This window comes from Ambystoma mexicanum, chromosome 11 (genome assembly GCF_040938575.1).
Source record: "Ambystoma mexicanum isolate Mex_15411 chromosome 11, UKY_AmexF1_1, whole genome shotgun sequence".
Lineage (NCBI taxonomy): Eukaryota > Metazoa > Chordata > Amphibia > Caudata > Ambystomatidae > Ambystoma > Ambystoma mexicanum.
Window position 1 is genome coordinate 1,113,605,063 of NC_090934.1, and position 17,226 is coordinate 1,113,622,288.

The 17,226-nt window shown below is 43.6% G+C and overlaps 1 protein-coding gene across 7 annotated transcripts in view; it reads left to right on the forward strand.

Annotated features, from left to right (window-relative positions):
* Nucleotides 1-17,226, forward strand: part of BNIP2 (BCL2 interacting protein 2) — a 646,636-nt gene that overhangs the window by 7,004 nt on the left and 622,406 nt on the right. For 5 of the 7 annotated variants that reach the window (XM_069624423.1, XM_069624425.1, XM_069624427.1 and 2 more), the window contains exon 2: nt 10,467-10,544. In XM_069624423.1, the coding sequence (XP_069480524.1) occupies nt 10,492-10,544 (53 nt within the window). In that variant the 5' untranslated portion in view covers nt 10,467-10,491. Of the gene's footprint in view, nt 1-2,265; nt 2,336-10,466; nt 10,545-17,226 lie in introns of all 7 variants that reach the window. The other 2 variants (XM_069624424.1, XM_069624426.1) reach the window with 1 other exon arrangement.

The following is a 17,226-nucleotide window of genomic DNA, read 5'->3' on the forward strand; positions in this document are numbered from 1 at the left end:
AGGGCGAGTTCCCTAGTTCATATACTCGACCCAAGAGAAATGGACTCACCCCAAGGTGACTGGTGACTAAATATTAACATTGCATTTTGTAAAATGGTGTATGTCACCAAAGCACACTTCATATTTCGCGCAATGATGCCAAACATGCACAGTGAAACTTGCATTTGCCATTTACTGCAATCAAAGTGTGTTTGCAGTAAATGAAAAATAGTTTCTAACATCCCCGTACCAGCAAGGTCAAGTATCATGCAAATGGTACTCGCCATTTATAAAAACTACTCACCAATGCTAGTGGGATAGCAGATTTTGCTAGCCCTGTGTGGGTCTTTAGTGTTTTTAATTAGTTGGGTGCCCTGTTAGTTATTTATTAAAATGTCTTATTTTTATAGAAGCTTTTTATTTTGGGCCCAACCTCCTATTGTTTATATTTTCAACTGTATTAGCTCACACCCATTCTAAAGGGTATAGCCTGCACTCTGCATACATTTAATAAAATTGATTAGCAGAGTTTGCCAATTAAAATGTTCTTTATTAGCAAACAAACTTTTTTGGTTAGCAATTTTGTACAAATATTTTTAATGTCACCAGAAATTATTTGTATCCAAGACACAAAATGAGCAACAAAACAGCAATTTTGTGTACCGCTGAAGTAAGGCATTAGTGACGAGAGTGTCTGTAAAATGTAAAGGTTTATATTCAGGGATGGAAACAAATGGATATAAAAAAGACTTGGAAAACAGTTTTTGGTTCAAGGATCTCTGCAGCTGGGTGCAGTTAATGTTACACAGGGCAGGGTCCCTCCCGTATGTTGTAGGCTTTACCCATCATTTGCTCTGCAAGGAGAAGATCAGTTTCATAAATCAAAAAGTTTACAGTGTTCAATGAAAGTCATAGCCTCAGAATAAATGTGTAGTATGGTGTTGCAGCAGGCAGGATCATTGTCAACTTCATGTGGACAATGACTCTTTCCTGTCATTGATATCAACTGTTTTCAGTGTACCATTAAATACCACTTTCAGGCGACGGGAGAGCAGCTAACGGCCCTTACGTGTGAGATAGGTGACCCTAGCACAGCATTCCAGCTTTGCGCACCTACCTATGGAAGCATTATGTATCACTATTGGCAACTGGAGCCGCCATCTGGGGTACCAATACATTTTTGTTTTTAAGGGAACCAGACTTTGTACAATTCATCCTTCCTTTAAACAGAAATGACACATATGTCCGTGATTGGAAATGACTATTTCCAGGACCTGGAGGAGCGCCAGGAGGTGTGCAAGTGAGTGGGCAGTGGGCATTGAGGTGATGCCTGCCAGTGGCACTTGGTCTGGGACACCACTACTAAGGACAGGATGAAGTCGGAGCCTCGGCGCAGCATGCCGGCATGAAATGCGGGCGGCTACTTGCAAATTCTGCTTGCATTCTCGGCCGCCAGATTTGCCGGCTCTCCCCCCCTCAGGTGCCAATATATAATGAAATCATAATCGTAGAGCAAAGCGAGCTCTGGAGGCTCACTGCAGTGTGTGTTATTGAAAGAGATCTGTAGGTGTACAGACTGGATGGAACTATTAATCACTACTTTGCGTAAAGATCTAGTTAGCTTTGCGTATTTAATATGTAAGAGGAAAGAAAGTAAGATTAATCGGTGTATGGCACAGCAGGCAGAGAACCGGGCATACTATGTGGAATATTGTACTTTGCTACAATCTCACGTTCAGAAAAGCCGTTATAAAGCAACTGGGTGGTAAGATAGAATGTCAAGAAAATTGGTATCCGCTTTTGCGTTGAGCAACAGTTGCACAGATGATTGCAACCAGCATGTCGCAGAACTAAATTTGCCATCAAAAGCATTTGGCCATGTGATCATGTACAGTTTCAAAAGTGTTCTCTTGCCGATTTGATGCATCCTCCCACAAAATTAAATATAGTTGACATTATGAGCTTTTGATAAACAAACCTTTCCTGAAAAACATGGGAGACAATGCAGCATTTTACAGTACCAATACTGTAATTATGCATTCTGTAACAACTTAATGGAATTGTAGGACTGTCTTTAAAAAAAATGAGTTACTACATACTGGTCTTTGTCAAACAGAATATAGTTAGCTTTATAAAAGTATCATTTTGATTACTTCTGGTTTGCAATTATTTGAAAAATAACTCTTCTTTCTTGGCACTACCACACAAACCTGATTACTGCTTCACTCTCTCTCTCTCTCTCTCTCTCTCTCTCTCTCTTTCTCTCTCTCTCTCTCTCTCCATTAGCTCCTCTGAAATTGCAGTGAACAGAGAAAAGATGGTAGAGAGCCACCTGAGTGCACGAGAGGAATGCAGGGTGAGCATGTGTTGTCATTGAACAGGGTGATTTAAATAGCTAGCTGTGCTACACAAGTGTAAATTTAATTAGCAAACCTACCGAATTGTATAGCAAATTGCTGTGCCACACTGCTTATTTTATGCCCTGCAATATGGCGCTAAGTAGGTAGCCGATTCTTCCATTTCTCCTCCCAGTACTCCTGCAGTGCAGTAGTCCTGACTAAATCACTGGGTCAATGTTTGCTTGAGGTGATTTAAATATGTCAACAAATCCATCCACAGAGAAATCATTTGTGTTTCCATGCAACGCAAATTAATATTAGACGGTTTGTGCCTGAATTTAAATCCATGTTTAGTCTACACAATGTTTGTTGGGAAATGCATACCCTGACCCCTTATTCATTTTTTTTCTGTCCCTGCCACGTATCGTCGACCTTCTAGGATTCATTGGTTGATGAGTTGTGGGAATAGTGTTGGTGTATCTACATCACCATTTCTCTTATTATTCTTCAATGTATTTGGTATCGACTGCATAAAATGCAGTGGACCTTTATTAGAAAGTTGCTGTAGGGCTTGAGTTTAGAGTGGGAAAAAGTGATTGTAGAGAAAGCAGCAGGTTTTGTGTGGGATATTTGTAAAGGCATATTTGTAGGTGACAGGGTAAGATTAGATGAGGAGGAGCTAAAAGCAGCTCCTGGGTATCTGCATTAACCAGTGAGAAGGAGCTACCCCTGGGGAACCAGGAGCTAGTACAGAACCTTCAGCAAATATAACTTCAACGTAAGATGCAAATATTATGTTTTGCTTACTTCTATTAACCTTTATGCATTAAATGCCATATAGATGTGTCCTAAAATATATTTATAGATTGTCCCAAATGCACAGAATGTGTTTGTTTGGCATCAGTTGGTCTGGGGAGCCATAAGTAGCTCCTGGTACCGGTTTGTGCCAAGCTAACCAGGCTTTGCTACGCTGCAAGCAGGAGCTAAATACCTCACAGATCCCCTCAATTTCGAATCCTGAAGTGAGGCTGACTTCTTTTGGCTTCCCGGGTTCGTATATAGGTTATAGAGCTTTGTGAGACAGGCATGATATCAAGAGATGACACAGACAACAGATGTAGCAGTTTTGAAAACCTTTTATTAAAATATCAGGATGGCTGAAATGCCTAACTTGCCCTACAGCTGTGGTGGGAATAGCCCTTCCTATAGAAACTAAGGAAAAGTGGAAGTCTGTAAGTCCACCTTAAAAGTCTGTCTGTGTCAAAACCTATGCTTGCCCACCTGTCCAATATAGAAATGTAATGTGGGGATGTTCTAACTTAAATAGTGTTCAACACAAAATCTGGAGTAGTCTCTAGCCCCTGTTGTACGTTCAGGAGTTACAACCACAAAGTTCAAAAAGGTGCTTAGAGTTCTCTTCCCCAAGCTTAATCACTTTTTCACCAAAACAACAATGTTCCAAAAGAACTTGGGGTTCCCTTCCCCATGCTTCAAGCATTGATTTTCAAAACAACAATGTTCCAAAGGAGCTCAGCGGGTTCCCTTCCTCCAGCTTCAAATACCGATTCTCACAACACCATTGTTCAGCTTTATCATATTTCAAAGTTGCTTTCACACTTCTTTTTGTTTTTTGACTTGTTGAATCTTGGCTTCTGTATATTGGATTGGCGATTTCACTTGTTTTTCCCCCTGTTGGACTCTATTTTGGATTGCTGCTTCGAAGTTCCCTGTCGATTTTTTTGCATTGTGCAGTTTTCAACCTTGTGTGTACTGGGGACTATATGGGATTGTGACTTTCTTTTGCCTTCTGGACTTCTGGGATAACAGAACTTGGTTTTGGTTCTTCAGATACCAAAGTACTTACCTCAGCATTTCTTTTCCATTCCCCTCACTGGCTATGTCCTCGAGCCTCCGGGATGGCACCTTTACATTTTCTTGCATTTGCCCTATGTACACACGCCAAGATGGTTTTTGTTTTTCCCTTAACCCAGTTGCTGTCCACTTATTCAGGTAACATGGGGAGAGAGAGGTGAGGGGCAAAGGTTCTTTTGGTTGTATGTTTTGGCTGACATCTTTTCTTGTTTTCATTTACAGCTTCAGAGACAAGCTAGGCAGCTTTTCATGTACTCTTTTGCCTCATTGACTGGCCAAGGAGTCTCTTCCGATTTCTCCTTTGTTGGTCCATTTGTAAGAAGGTTGTATAGACTTTAGTTCTCCTGGGGACGCCCTGCACAGTCTTAAGGGCCTCCGCTTGTGACAGGCTGTAAAGCCTTTAGCTGCCCTTTTAGGCGAAAGACATAACTATGGAAGCCTCAGGGGACCCCTTAAAAACTCTAATCCGGCAATACCCTATCACAGGGCTGATGTGTCTGCAGCCAATGCAGCACTTAACCAAGGTTTGGATATGATACAAAGAGACTTCCTTCCTTTTCCTGCGGATGCAGAATTTGGTGATGCAGGCCTCTCAAACCCTACTGTAGCACCCAGCTCGCAGCCTCCTGGGATGACTGCACTATTCTATGTACCAACGCTGTTCCATTTAGCTCATTCTGAAAGCTTCAAAGAGGACCTGCGGAAATAAAGTTTATTTGTAAGCCATTCCCTCTTTGCAAATAAGGTCATGTGACCGCGGTGCAAGCTAGGTGTTTGCTGGAATTTCTGTTCTCTACGCTGTCACCGTTCTGACGGGAGTCGGGGAATGCGCCTCCAGCGTGGGACCGGGGAATTGTTTCTCACAATTCCTAACTGTTGATTCGATTCACTTCAAGGTCAGAAAAACAAACAATTGCCCTCTAAGGAAGCTCAAATTAACGTTGACCTTTATTTGTTTTGTCATTAAGTGCCAGAGGCAGGAACATGATCCCCCCCCCCCCCGTCATCTCCGCTGTAAAAAAAAAAAATAAACTGAGGATTATCTTTTAGTGGCCCAACAAATATTCCTTTTTTTTAAAAAAGCGGGTCTAATGCAAATTCCTGAAAGAGGGGGTAATGCCAGAGAAACCTCTACAGAAATGATATATCTATCCTGATGAACAATGCAGGTAGACTGGTCAACATCATATGTTTGAAACCGATATTTTAAAAATGTTATTTGGTTCCTGGAGCATCACCACAGCCAGTTTAAAACCGCTCAAGATCTAACCAAATACAAGTTCCCTACAATAGTTTGGGTAATTGTATGGAAATAGCAGGTCTAACCACTCATTCAAATTCGATGAAATGATGCCTCGGTCCATTTTGAAGTCCTCTTCTGTGGTTTGCAGTCAAGTTTGCCATCGCAAAGATTCAAGAGGTCCTTCATTTCACAAGGAGTTCAAAAAGTATATATTCTCTTCCACTGTGCCTTACTAACTCACTACCTTGAAATGTGACTGACTTGCAGAATAGATGACTCGCTGATAGGCTGAGATACATCAGTAATTTCAGAATACAGTACATCAATAATTTAAATCCTCTGCTTGAGTGGCTCCCAGTATTGAGTGTTTTCTCCAAACTAGTATCAACACGGCAAGATATTTGTTTTGAAGCTTTTGATGGAGTGGAAATAAGGCCATCCCCAAAAAAACGGCCTGCAATGTGCTCTGATCTCATTTGATGAGCAGGAGCACTTTATGCAAGTCCTTGCTTACTTGTTATTTGGCTCCAGCAATGAGCTATATAACACTATTTGCTTAATATGAGGAAACAAAATGTGATGCTGAACTCGCCTATATCACTTATCTGCTTGTATAAATAAGTATGTTGAGCATATAATTCCTGCACTTTGTATTGTCCTTTGTTTCCAGTAGCCATTGGACCCCAGTTTCAGCTACTGGCTATCCTTGACCGTGTTTTATCCAAGTCAGGATACCGATAACCAGCCAGCAGTCAATGGTTTCAGAAATAGCTCTTTTATTTGGAAAACGTCTGCTACTGTAAAATCGTATAATGCAAGGCCTCTGGCGTTATAAAAGGTTCCTAAAATTCTGTTTGTTTAAAATTACATTTTACTTATTGCTTCCAAAATGGAAGAAGCACTTTATAAAAGTTACTATTTATGTATCGTTTGTGTACGAGTGGTTAAAGCGACCATTTTTAGCACCATTTTCTCTCACCCTTTTAGGTTGCACTGTGAGCCTTCGTGTATGATTTGGAAGGGCATCAAATCGGCTCCCCTCTGGCCCCATATTCTCTTCCTTAGAAAACATGGAAATTCTGCCTCTCTTGTTACGACTCTTATTATCCTCATCCTTGCCACATTCTTCTTTCCTGGTCTTGCCCTGCTTGTGCAATCCATACCCTTTTGAATCCCACCAGTTGTACTCATGGGGGACTTCAACCATTCAAACATATCCATTGCTTGTTGTCATCAGCTTGATTCTACCCTTCTTAGTGGGTTTCTGGTAGCCTTACAAAACTGGAAAACTTTCAATCTTTGCAGCTCTACTGACCTTGTTTTCTCTCTTCCTCAACATTCCTGCCCCACCATGTATAACACACACTGTCCATTCCCTCACACACTTCCTCCCTCAACTCTACTTCCAGCTGCATCCACAATTACCAAACACAAACTTAAACCAAACTCCCTTGTCAAAGCAAGGCCTTTCCCTGAAGGTCTTGCCCCACCCCACTTTTGAACACTGCTATCCAGCTTGTTCCTTCAGCCTTTTCTGCTCCCAACTCTGGATTTCTCAATTGATCTGACAGTTGAAAACAGCCAGGGTCCTGCATCTGCATTGCGTGTGAACTTTCCCACTCTCCTTGCCTCCTACAAAGAATCCTTTCTTGCCTTCTCCACTACTGTGGCCTCTGCTAAATCTGACTACTGCTACAACTTAGTTTTGTCTCCTCACTCCCATTTCCCCTAAAGCCATCATCAACACTCCAGGCCCTGTTGTCCTACCTCTTCCCTCTCCTCTCACTCATCTCATCTCTTTCTTCAGATGACTTTGCCCACTACCTCTCCTCGAAGATCACAAAATGCAGACACCCTTGCCAACCTCCTCTAGTCCTCTTCTACCCATATAACACACACTTTACTCTATTTGCTCTTTCCCCACCACCCCAGAAAAACAGACATTTATTCTTAGTATGTCAACTCATCCTGTTCTCCTGTTGGCTCATTTACACCACAGCAGTTGACTATAGCAACCCTCACTTGTACTTCTCTCTCTTCAACCTTTACTTTACTGGACCTACCTATACACTTATAAGATGACTACTAACCTACTCGTCCTGAAAGTACCGTATGCTGATCCTAATAATGCAGCACAGTAACACCTGCTTCACTTCTTCCTCACTACTTTTTCTGCAGTGTGGGATATTTAAAGTTTAGCAACCTAAATGGAAGATAACACACTCTGCTCTAGTATGGATTCTGGAGCAGCCACTTCTCTGAAGGGGCAATCACCCATGTCTTTAACTTCCTCCCCATTACTCACCTCTCTTTTCTTTCCATTTATTGCTGGATCTCTGTTGCCTTAAAAACTGCCAACCATGCCTTTCTCCGTCCTACTCTTTCCTTGGCTCCCTGGACACCATTCTTCACTCCTAAGTTTCTGACCACTGCTTTTTCATCTTTTGGTCTTCTTGTACACCCAATGCAATGCCCCTACCCAAAACAGTGGGGCATCCCTCAAATGCCTGTCCTTGGTCCCATCCTTATAACAATTCATAACCCCTCCAGGGATAAAACAAATAAAGTTGCAGACTACTTGCCATTTATATAAAGTCACACACCCCCTGCATCATCTGATTCACACAGCACACCATTTCATACTGGTCAATGGCTAGTGGTGAGTGCACATTTTTAGGCTTGCCTCTCTGCCAACTCCTCTTCTCTTTTGGCTATCACCTATTCACTGATGACACACACACCACCTTATTCTCCCCTTCTTCGCCCATTAACTATTCTCTTGGATCTCCCAACTGCCTCATTGCCAATATTGAGTGGATGGCACTCCACTACGTTATGCTCAACTCTTACAAAACCTATACAATCTAACTCCCTGCTTCTAATGTCTCACTTGTCTCCACTCTCTCCTATACCCTTTTCCAATAATAGCCGAACCCCTTACCCCAAGGATCACTGCGTAGTAGTGCTTGTGACCTGCAAGTCCTACACGTTATCAGCACTACTGCTATGTTTGCTAGGCTAGGCCTTCTCAGCATCTACAAAATCTATCCCGGCCTCTCCTATTCCTTCACGAAAACACAAATCTAAACTCTTGCCCTCAGCTGGCCTTCTGGAGCAGTAGTCTGCTACTGCTCCATAGACCCCATGGGACTTTGTCTAGTCGTTTAGTGAAGTACTGAACTTTGACACATGTACTCTCGTCAACCTCCCTTCTCATTAGCTTCTGCTAACTGAGTGTTTCCTGATGCTCTTGAGCTGCTGATCAAATATTTTTCGACTGATTGTATGTGTTCAGTCACATGTCACTCATTTTTGTGAAGCAATCAGAAATTGCAATGCTCTACCTGTATGAGAGGTATCTTGTTATTATAAGGTTATGTATCTCTGCTTGTAATGGTCCTGATGTGTAATTGAACTCAACACTCATCCAAGCCCCTGCCTGCTCACTGCCTGCTTTTAAGCATAGGTAGCTGAGTATTCTTTGCTCCTTCGCCAGAAAAATGGTGTGGAAATCTAAGTAAAATTTAAGAACTGTATTTATTTCTTTAATTATTTTCTATTTATAATGTGCCTATACACGATGTGTTTTAAGGCGCAACAAGAAAAGAGGGCGGGGGGGCAGGGATGGGGAAAAAAATGGTCCTACTAGGCCTTGTGACATTCAGATTGTGCGAGTGCAGTAACAAGAAGTGCAGTGGAGAGGGAAAGGGGGGGAAGTGGCGTTCAGGGCGGAAGGGCCCATGCGATAAACGAGAGGCCAGGTGGACAGAGCCTGGGGAAAGCATAGAGAGCAGGCGATGGAAGGTCCACAGTGTGAGGTAAGGGGTGGGAAGGGCTAAAGGGGTGCAGGCCCAGCCAGGCTAGTGCAAGGGGAGTGGGCCGGAGTGGCAAGTGCAGGTTGAAGGGGGTGTTAGGCAGGGGAGACCAAGTGCAGGGGTAGACTGGATGAGGAGGGCCTGGTGCCCTGTACGAATTTGAATGAACCAAGCAGCCAGTCAAAAGGCAGACTGGGAACATGGGAGGGGGAGAGGGAAGGAGGAAGAGAAAAGGAAGGTCTTGAGAAGCTTCCGGAACTTAAGGAGATTTGGCGCAAGTCTGAGAGGGGCAGGGAGGCCATTCTAGAGGGAGGCACCTGCAGAGGAGAGGGATTTTACCCCCCCTTCCCCACTGCTCTCTGCTTGGAAAAGCGTCTGATCTGCAGAGAGTCGGAGCTAGAAGACCGAAGGGCTCTAGCAGGAAGGTATTTAGGTAGAGAGTGGGATCCCAGGCCCCAGAAAGCCTTGTGGATGATGCACATGGTCTTGAACTTGATCCTTGCAGCAACCGGGAGCCAGTCAAGAGATTTCTGGGCTGGAGAGATAAGGTCCCTCGGCTTAAGGCCAGGTTAAGTCGTGTTGTCCTATTCTCGATTAGTTGAAGGGGGCAAAGGGAGGAGTTAGGCAGATTGAGAAAGAAGCTGTTGCAGTAGCCCAGCCTGGAAAGGACCAGAGCTCTGGAGACATTGAGTTTGTGGGGGAAGATGAGGAAAGGGAGAAAGCCTCTGAGGAGGTGCAGCTGAAAGTGAGCCTTCTTGTCAAGGTCTATGATGTGAGGAGAGAGAGGAGTCCAAGATGAAACCAAGGTTTTTTTTAGCCTATGAACCTGTAAGGGCCAGTCGGAGAGGAGCGTGTCAACCCGTCCAGAACCAGGTCCGTGATGCCAAGGGTATCATGGAGCCGATTTATAAAGGTGTCATGATTTACCATATACTAGACACAGGAAAGGTCAAGAAGAAGGAGAGTTGGAATCAAGATTGGAGAGCAAGTCTTTGCGGGTGTTCATGAGTGCAGTTTCTGTGCCTCTGGCAGAATGAGAGCACTTCATTAGTAAGCACTAAAAGGGGAATTTGGGAGACTATTTTGTTTTACATTAAAAATTGAAAGTTAGTCGCTATGTACACCACCCTAACTCTAAAAAAAAAAAAAAAAAAAGGCTGTTTAGAATTTGATTTTAGGACGCTCACAGTAGCTCCTTAATTCTTTTTCTTTTTTCAGTAATCAATATCCGATGACATGAATCATGGAGCAGTCACTGCAGCAAACTGATGAGGATCCAGAACTGCAGCTGTCTGAGTAAGTTGCCAGTTTGTATTTTGTTTTCTCCATTTGTTTCTGCATTTTTGTTGTTGGTGGAAACTGTAGAAATGCATTTCTCTAGAAGACTGTGTGGCATTCCTATGACTTGATGTTGCTAGTGAGATTTTGAAATGGCAAGCTCATCTGCTGGAGAAAGTTTGTCAGCAAAGATTTGCATCTATACCGATTGATGTGCAATCTACAAAAAATCAGGGGAGTTCGCGGGGGGTTTAGGGGGTGAGAGTGATGGTGAGGATTTGGATCCAAGCATATAATTCATTGTGTCACAAATATCAGAATATTTGTCTTTGTTTTTTTCATCTGAAAGGCCACCTTCTCCTTGCTAGAGAGAATTGATAAATCATCCAACCAGTCCTCAACAGTAAGTTTAAGATAACTCTTCCAAAAATTTTAAATTAGTTTCTTGGCCACTTAAAGGGCCCTGTAAACCCAAAAAGCCAACAGATAGATTGATGCCAGTGGGGACAGTTCTTTCGACCTGAGGGTAGCTAATTAAACATTGGCATGGGTAACTGTTAGGCATAGGGAAAGTAGGTCTGGCCACTGTGTAGTGACAATCTTTCACTAACTTGCACAGATTTCTTCACTTTTAAATGTAATTGCTGATACTCTTTTTGTTCCCTTCTGGTAGCTGGATTGTAAGCCCCTCCCATCGTCACTTTGTTATTTCAGAGTGTCTTAAAAATTGATATTTGTTAAAAAAAGTAATTGCTGGTTATGAACTTAAACTTTGGGGAATTAGCGGTGCATTTTGAGATGGTGATTCTACTTGAGCCCAAATTCCTTCCAATGTCATAAATGACAATACACATATATGTGAAACTTCATTCTTACTGCCAAAAAAAACTATGTTTGAAAATCTGAAGCATTTTAGTATGTTCTTGATTATGTTGGAGGCTAATGACTTGTCTCCCTAATCATTGTTCTCATCCTTATGTATCTTCATTTTTCTATTCACGGATCCCTTTTTCAAAAATAAGTTCCACTTTATTCCTTTTTTCCTGTTTTTACTAGACTCCTCTCTGCCTATCTCTTAGCCTCTCTTAATTTCTTTCCTTAACCTCATCCATTTTGTAGCTCTTGCTTAAAGGGAGATTACCTTCAGTTTAGGGAGAATTTACCAGGGAGCAGATGTTAAAATAGAGCAAGATGTGCACTGGTATATAGATTATACAATTTATCAAACGTTTTCGGTAATTCAGGCGATTGGTGTGTCTGCAATCTAGAGCTAATAGTTCCAGTCTGTGAAAAGGGTGATAAATCTAACCCTAAATCATACCGCCCAACTTCTCTTTTGGATGGATCATCCAAGATGTTGTGTGTTCAGTGCTGAGTGTGCACTTATTAGAATGGATGACCTCATTTTAATACCTCATTTAATATATTGGGTGATCCACAACCTGGGTTCCTGGAATGGTTGGGGACGGCCAACCGAGTACTGAACTTTATACTGATGACTTTTACATATATGCATATATGGTATGTAATGAGGGCACACTGTATTTAGCCTTAATTGATCTTTAAACAGCTTTCGGATTGGTGGATAGAAAACCACTTTGGAGAATCCTAATGAATATTGTAATTCCTCAAGGTCTGTTAAAACTGATAATATTGTTTTATATCAACACTGAATGCGTTGTATGCTATGATTCAGGTGAGAAATGTACTGCCCCCTTAAAGACAATTTTATTTACGGACTATGAGTTGAACTCCCTATCAGTTGAACCTATCCTTGATACCAGGTAATATTATCCCCGTAAATAATGTACATATAGTCTCTGTGAAACTGCATAGGTGACATTATTTATGGTGACAATATATGGGGTAAATGGAAGCAGAAGTTGCAGGGGGTGTCTCCAGCTCCCTTAAAAAAATATGGGGGTTGCAGGGGTGTCCTCCACAAGTTCCATATGGTAATATCGCCGCAAAAAAGGCGGCGTTCTTGTATGGTGAAATTTTTGCAGGGATATTATCAGATGGAACCCTACCCTTGTCCACACCTCACAAGGGATCATATCCCCTCACCTCCGAGCCTAGTCTTGCCAACACCTTCCCTGATTCAAATTATTTTCCCAACAAGGGAACAGGGAGAAAACCTCACACTAGCCACCCCACACCTAGACGACACCTAGACGCCTACCACCACCACCTCACCCATTTCATCCAGCACCAGCTACATTGACCACATCCTTAAAATCCCCAGCCCTGCCAACAGACACTTGGCCCCTCCTAACTTGTGCACTCATCAATTCTCGCTCCCTACCTGCACACACACTAGACTTCAACGATCTCATTGCAGAACACAACCTTGACGCACTTGCCATCACTGAGGCCTGGCTTCATGAAACCTCTGGCCCAGCCCTCTCATTAGCCATTCCAACTGGATACACCATCGTCCAGAAGGACAGACCCTCTGCCAGGGGAGGCGGCCTGGCCCTGTGTGCTAGAGACCCCCTCCCTTTCTGACATATTAACACCTCCTTTGACAGCAATATAGACCTATTATCGGTCAAACTCTCCCCCTCACCCACATGCACCATTACCATCCACCTCATAAACCGCCCTCCCGGCCCTTCTCAGCACTTTGAGGTAAACCTGCTACACATCCTGCAGGATACTTAAAAACGTACTCCAAAATCCTCCTATTAGGAGACCGAAATCTGGGCCTTCATGACCCCCTCCGACCAACCAGCCACATCACTATCTAACGCTCTCCATACCCTGGCCTTCAATCAACACATCACCAATCCCACCTAAACGAAGGGACACACACTATATTGGATCGCAGACCACAATTGCGAGGTCTCCACAACCGCCAACTCGCCCTCCCCCTGGTCAGACCATCAAATCATCCACTTCACCATGCCGCAACCCAAGAAACCCAAAATCACAGCCAATTTGACTTCCTCCAGTTATCACGCGGAGCTCACGAAAACTGACCAAGTCAACATCTTGCCCCTACTTGACACCCCATGCCCTTAGCCACCTTTCACAACCGACCCCAACTCTCTAGTGGACACTTGCACCTCAACCCTCTATGATGCAGTGAACACACTAGCCCCCCTAGTTCCACACAAATCCAAAGCCGTCAGACACTCAAATTTCTGGTTTACCCCTGAACTGTTTACAACTTTGCATTCAGAAACATCAACCCCAGCTATACTGGTTAAAGAATCAAACTAATACCTTGAAAGAAAACTTCACTGAGATCTGCCATACTCGCCGCCAAATCCAACTCCTTCAACACAAGAATCGGCAATGCCAGTTCTGACACTAAAGAGATCTTTAGCATTTTCAGGGAACTTGAATCCCCCATCCCCTCATGCTTGCCAAAGACAAAAACCGGTGCTCAGACCTCCAACTGCGCTAACAGGCAAAGTTGAATCCCTGAGCAACAAAATCCTCCAACAAAAATATCAATTGTACAATGGCCCCTCTGCTACCATCCCCAGCCTCACCCCCACCCTCCCCCACCCCACATCACTCCGTTCCTCTTCAGAGACTTATCGGAAGTCTGAGGCGACATATGCACAGCATCACTAATAAAAGACTGTGTTGACAGACTAGCAGCCATCATCACAGCCTTTATGAACGCCTCTTTCGCAAATAGCACCGTTCCTTCCAGTCTCATAGAAGCATGGGACCTCCCTCTCTTAAAATAAAAACATCCTTAGACCTGGCTATCCCCTCCAACTACAGACCAATCACCACAGTCCCATTCCTTCTAATAATTCTGGACCGAGCAGCCCACCTGCAAGTCCAGCGGTTCCTTGAGGACAATAACATACTAGGAATGCGCCAATCCGGCTTCCACCCTGGCTAAGGCACAGAATCGTCCCTCCTTGATCTAAAAGATCATATTAGAGATGAGGGAGACTCTGCCCTCCTCCTCCTCCTCCTCCTTGACCGAACCGCCGCGTTCTCCCTGGTCAGCTACCAAATCCTCTGCCACCACCTTACTGTCTACCCCAACCTCTCTCCCATTAGCCACCACCTGGATTGCTTCCTCTCTCGAAGGAAACGTCATGAGGGTCTTCTCAGGGACCGCCAATGTCCCACCGTCTCCCATTCCTTGTGGGGTACCACAAGGTCAATGCATTTCACCTACCCTTTACAACATCTTTACCAGGCCCCTCTTCAACATACTCGACTCGCTCGGCATAGCCTATACCAACTATGCCTATGACACCCAAATCCTGATCCCACTCTCCGGCAACTACATTAACGACTCGGCCAACCTTAACAATATCTACTCCATAATACAAGCCTGGATGACAGCCAATCACCTCTGCCTCAACAGCGACAAAACAGAAATTCTAATTGTCGGTCAACCAAATGCCCTTAAAAAATCTCAACAACCGCTCTCGGGATTTACCTTGACGCGTAACTCGCCTTGTCCAGACAAGTGAGTGCTATTGCCTCTTCAGCAGCCTACGCCACCAAGGTCCCGAATGCATCCAGACCCTTCCTTTCCAAGCACAACTGTCTAACCATCGCCCGTGCAATCATAGAATCCAGGCTCGACTACTGTAACATTCTATTCACAGATACCTACAATGGTAGCATCCACAAACTCCAAGTCATCCAAAACAATGCCCTTAGAACAGCCCTTAATATCCCAAAAAGAGAACATATCTCCAGAGCAAGAGGAGAAGCACATTGGCTCCCCATCCAGGAATGCATCACCTTCAAAATCCTATCCATTGCCCACAAATGCCTCTCCAACACAGCGCCCCCCCTAACCACACCCAATAAAATCACTGAAGCCTACCCCTCGAGACCCACCGGAACCCCCTACATCAACCGACTCACCGTGCCCAAAGTAAAGAGATTCAAAGCTGGTAGTGCAAGCTTCTCCTACCTGTCTCCCAAACTCTGGAACAGCCTCCCACCATCCCTGAGGGCAGAAAAGTCCTACTGGCTTTTCCGCAAAGCGCTCAAAACTCAGCTCTTCTCCCACAACTCCCCCCTGCTCCTTTCCTCCTGAAAACTGACCCTGTCATACCTCCATAGATTGTCATTAGAACCACATGTACCGATATGAGTTCCTTATTGTATGTACTGCATGACATGAGCACGATTACTTGACATGTTACTGCAACAACGCCTCAATGCCCCTGGTCTGTATGCGCGCTACACAAATGAAATAAAGAAATAAATATGATCATGAACTTCAAGCGGTTTTGGAAACTGCAACCCCTGATGTACTGTAAATTGGCAAAATGCCAATGATGTTTGTACTCTTTGCACGGACACCAAATGCATTGCAGATATTGGACTTGTATGCTAACTTTATGTCCAACAGGAAACTGAAAATTAACGCAATGAAGTCATCAGTTATGGTGATGGATAAGGGTACCTAGAGTTTTCCTGGGCAATGGGATTCCTTTGGAAAGAGTCCAGTATTTTGGCTATTTAGAGGTCTGCCTTTCTAGTTCTGGTTGCAGTAAAGAACACTAGGAGATCTACTAGAATGCGCCAGGTAGTAGGTGGCATCCCCTAGTTTGCAAAGGGTATAGGAACATAGCCAGTAGACATAGTGAAGAAAGCGTACAATACCAAAGCTGTAACCATTGGACTTTATGGAGCTTAGATCTGGAGAACCGAGTCGGCGGTTCTATTGCAACATATAGAGAATACGTTTTACCGGAACCTGCCATCTCTTCATGGAGCACCAACCTTTTCAGATCATGTGGAACTGGGGATGAGACCTATTGAGGAAAGTCATGTCTTAGCCCTAGGTCGGATGTGGCTCTCCACATGGGCAAATCCTGGTGCCACATTTTCAAGGTAAAACATCAGGGACCTAATGGGATGTGAAAGCAGGAGAAAGGTCAGATGGCTAGACCATGATAGTTCTACCTTGGCCTCTAATTTTTTTTTATTGATTTAGTTGCATTTTTTTGTTACAACTTTTCAATAAACATGACATATCAACACAATCTGAACATGGTAGATTAAAATAATATAAAAACAACTTAAGATCGTTTCTCAAAAGATCATTCAATTTGGACAAACGGTAAATACAAAATAGATATTAAACAAACCAATATTCACAATTTGACCAGAGTATCTTCAAAGAAAAGGACACGGTATCTAAAATTTCATCATACTCGGTTCAAATTAAAGTATTCGATCGCGAATTTAATGAATTTTCCCTTGATCTAAATTTAAGGAAAGAAGAAAATTTACAGTGGCTATCTGAATTTTCAAGTCTGTCGAGCCAAAAATGCGATCCCAACAAGCATCGGATTCATACATAGCAAATCCAGGGCAATATTTATGAAAATGCAATTGCCTCTGACTAGTAAGATTAGGACATGTTGTAACGCTCACCTGGTTCCCACTGAGGCGCGGCGTCGAAGGCGCAGAACTCTGAAGATGGACAGGAAGGGCCCCTCTATTCTGGCTTCCCTGGCTCGTTGGATACCCTTCTGTGTGTGAAAAGGGAGTATTACCAACTGTGGAACAATGCTCAAGCCTCCCACTCCCTTGCAACCCTCCACGATACCTCCTCCACGATTCCCCGTGAAGCCTGACCTTAGGGTTTGGAAGGATGAGCTCTCCATCCTGCTTCTGATGCAGGGGCGCGTTGAAACCCAGTTACTTCACTGGATTGAGGATTGATGGGAGTTCAGGTAAGCTTGACTGTTCAGGT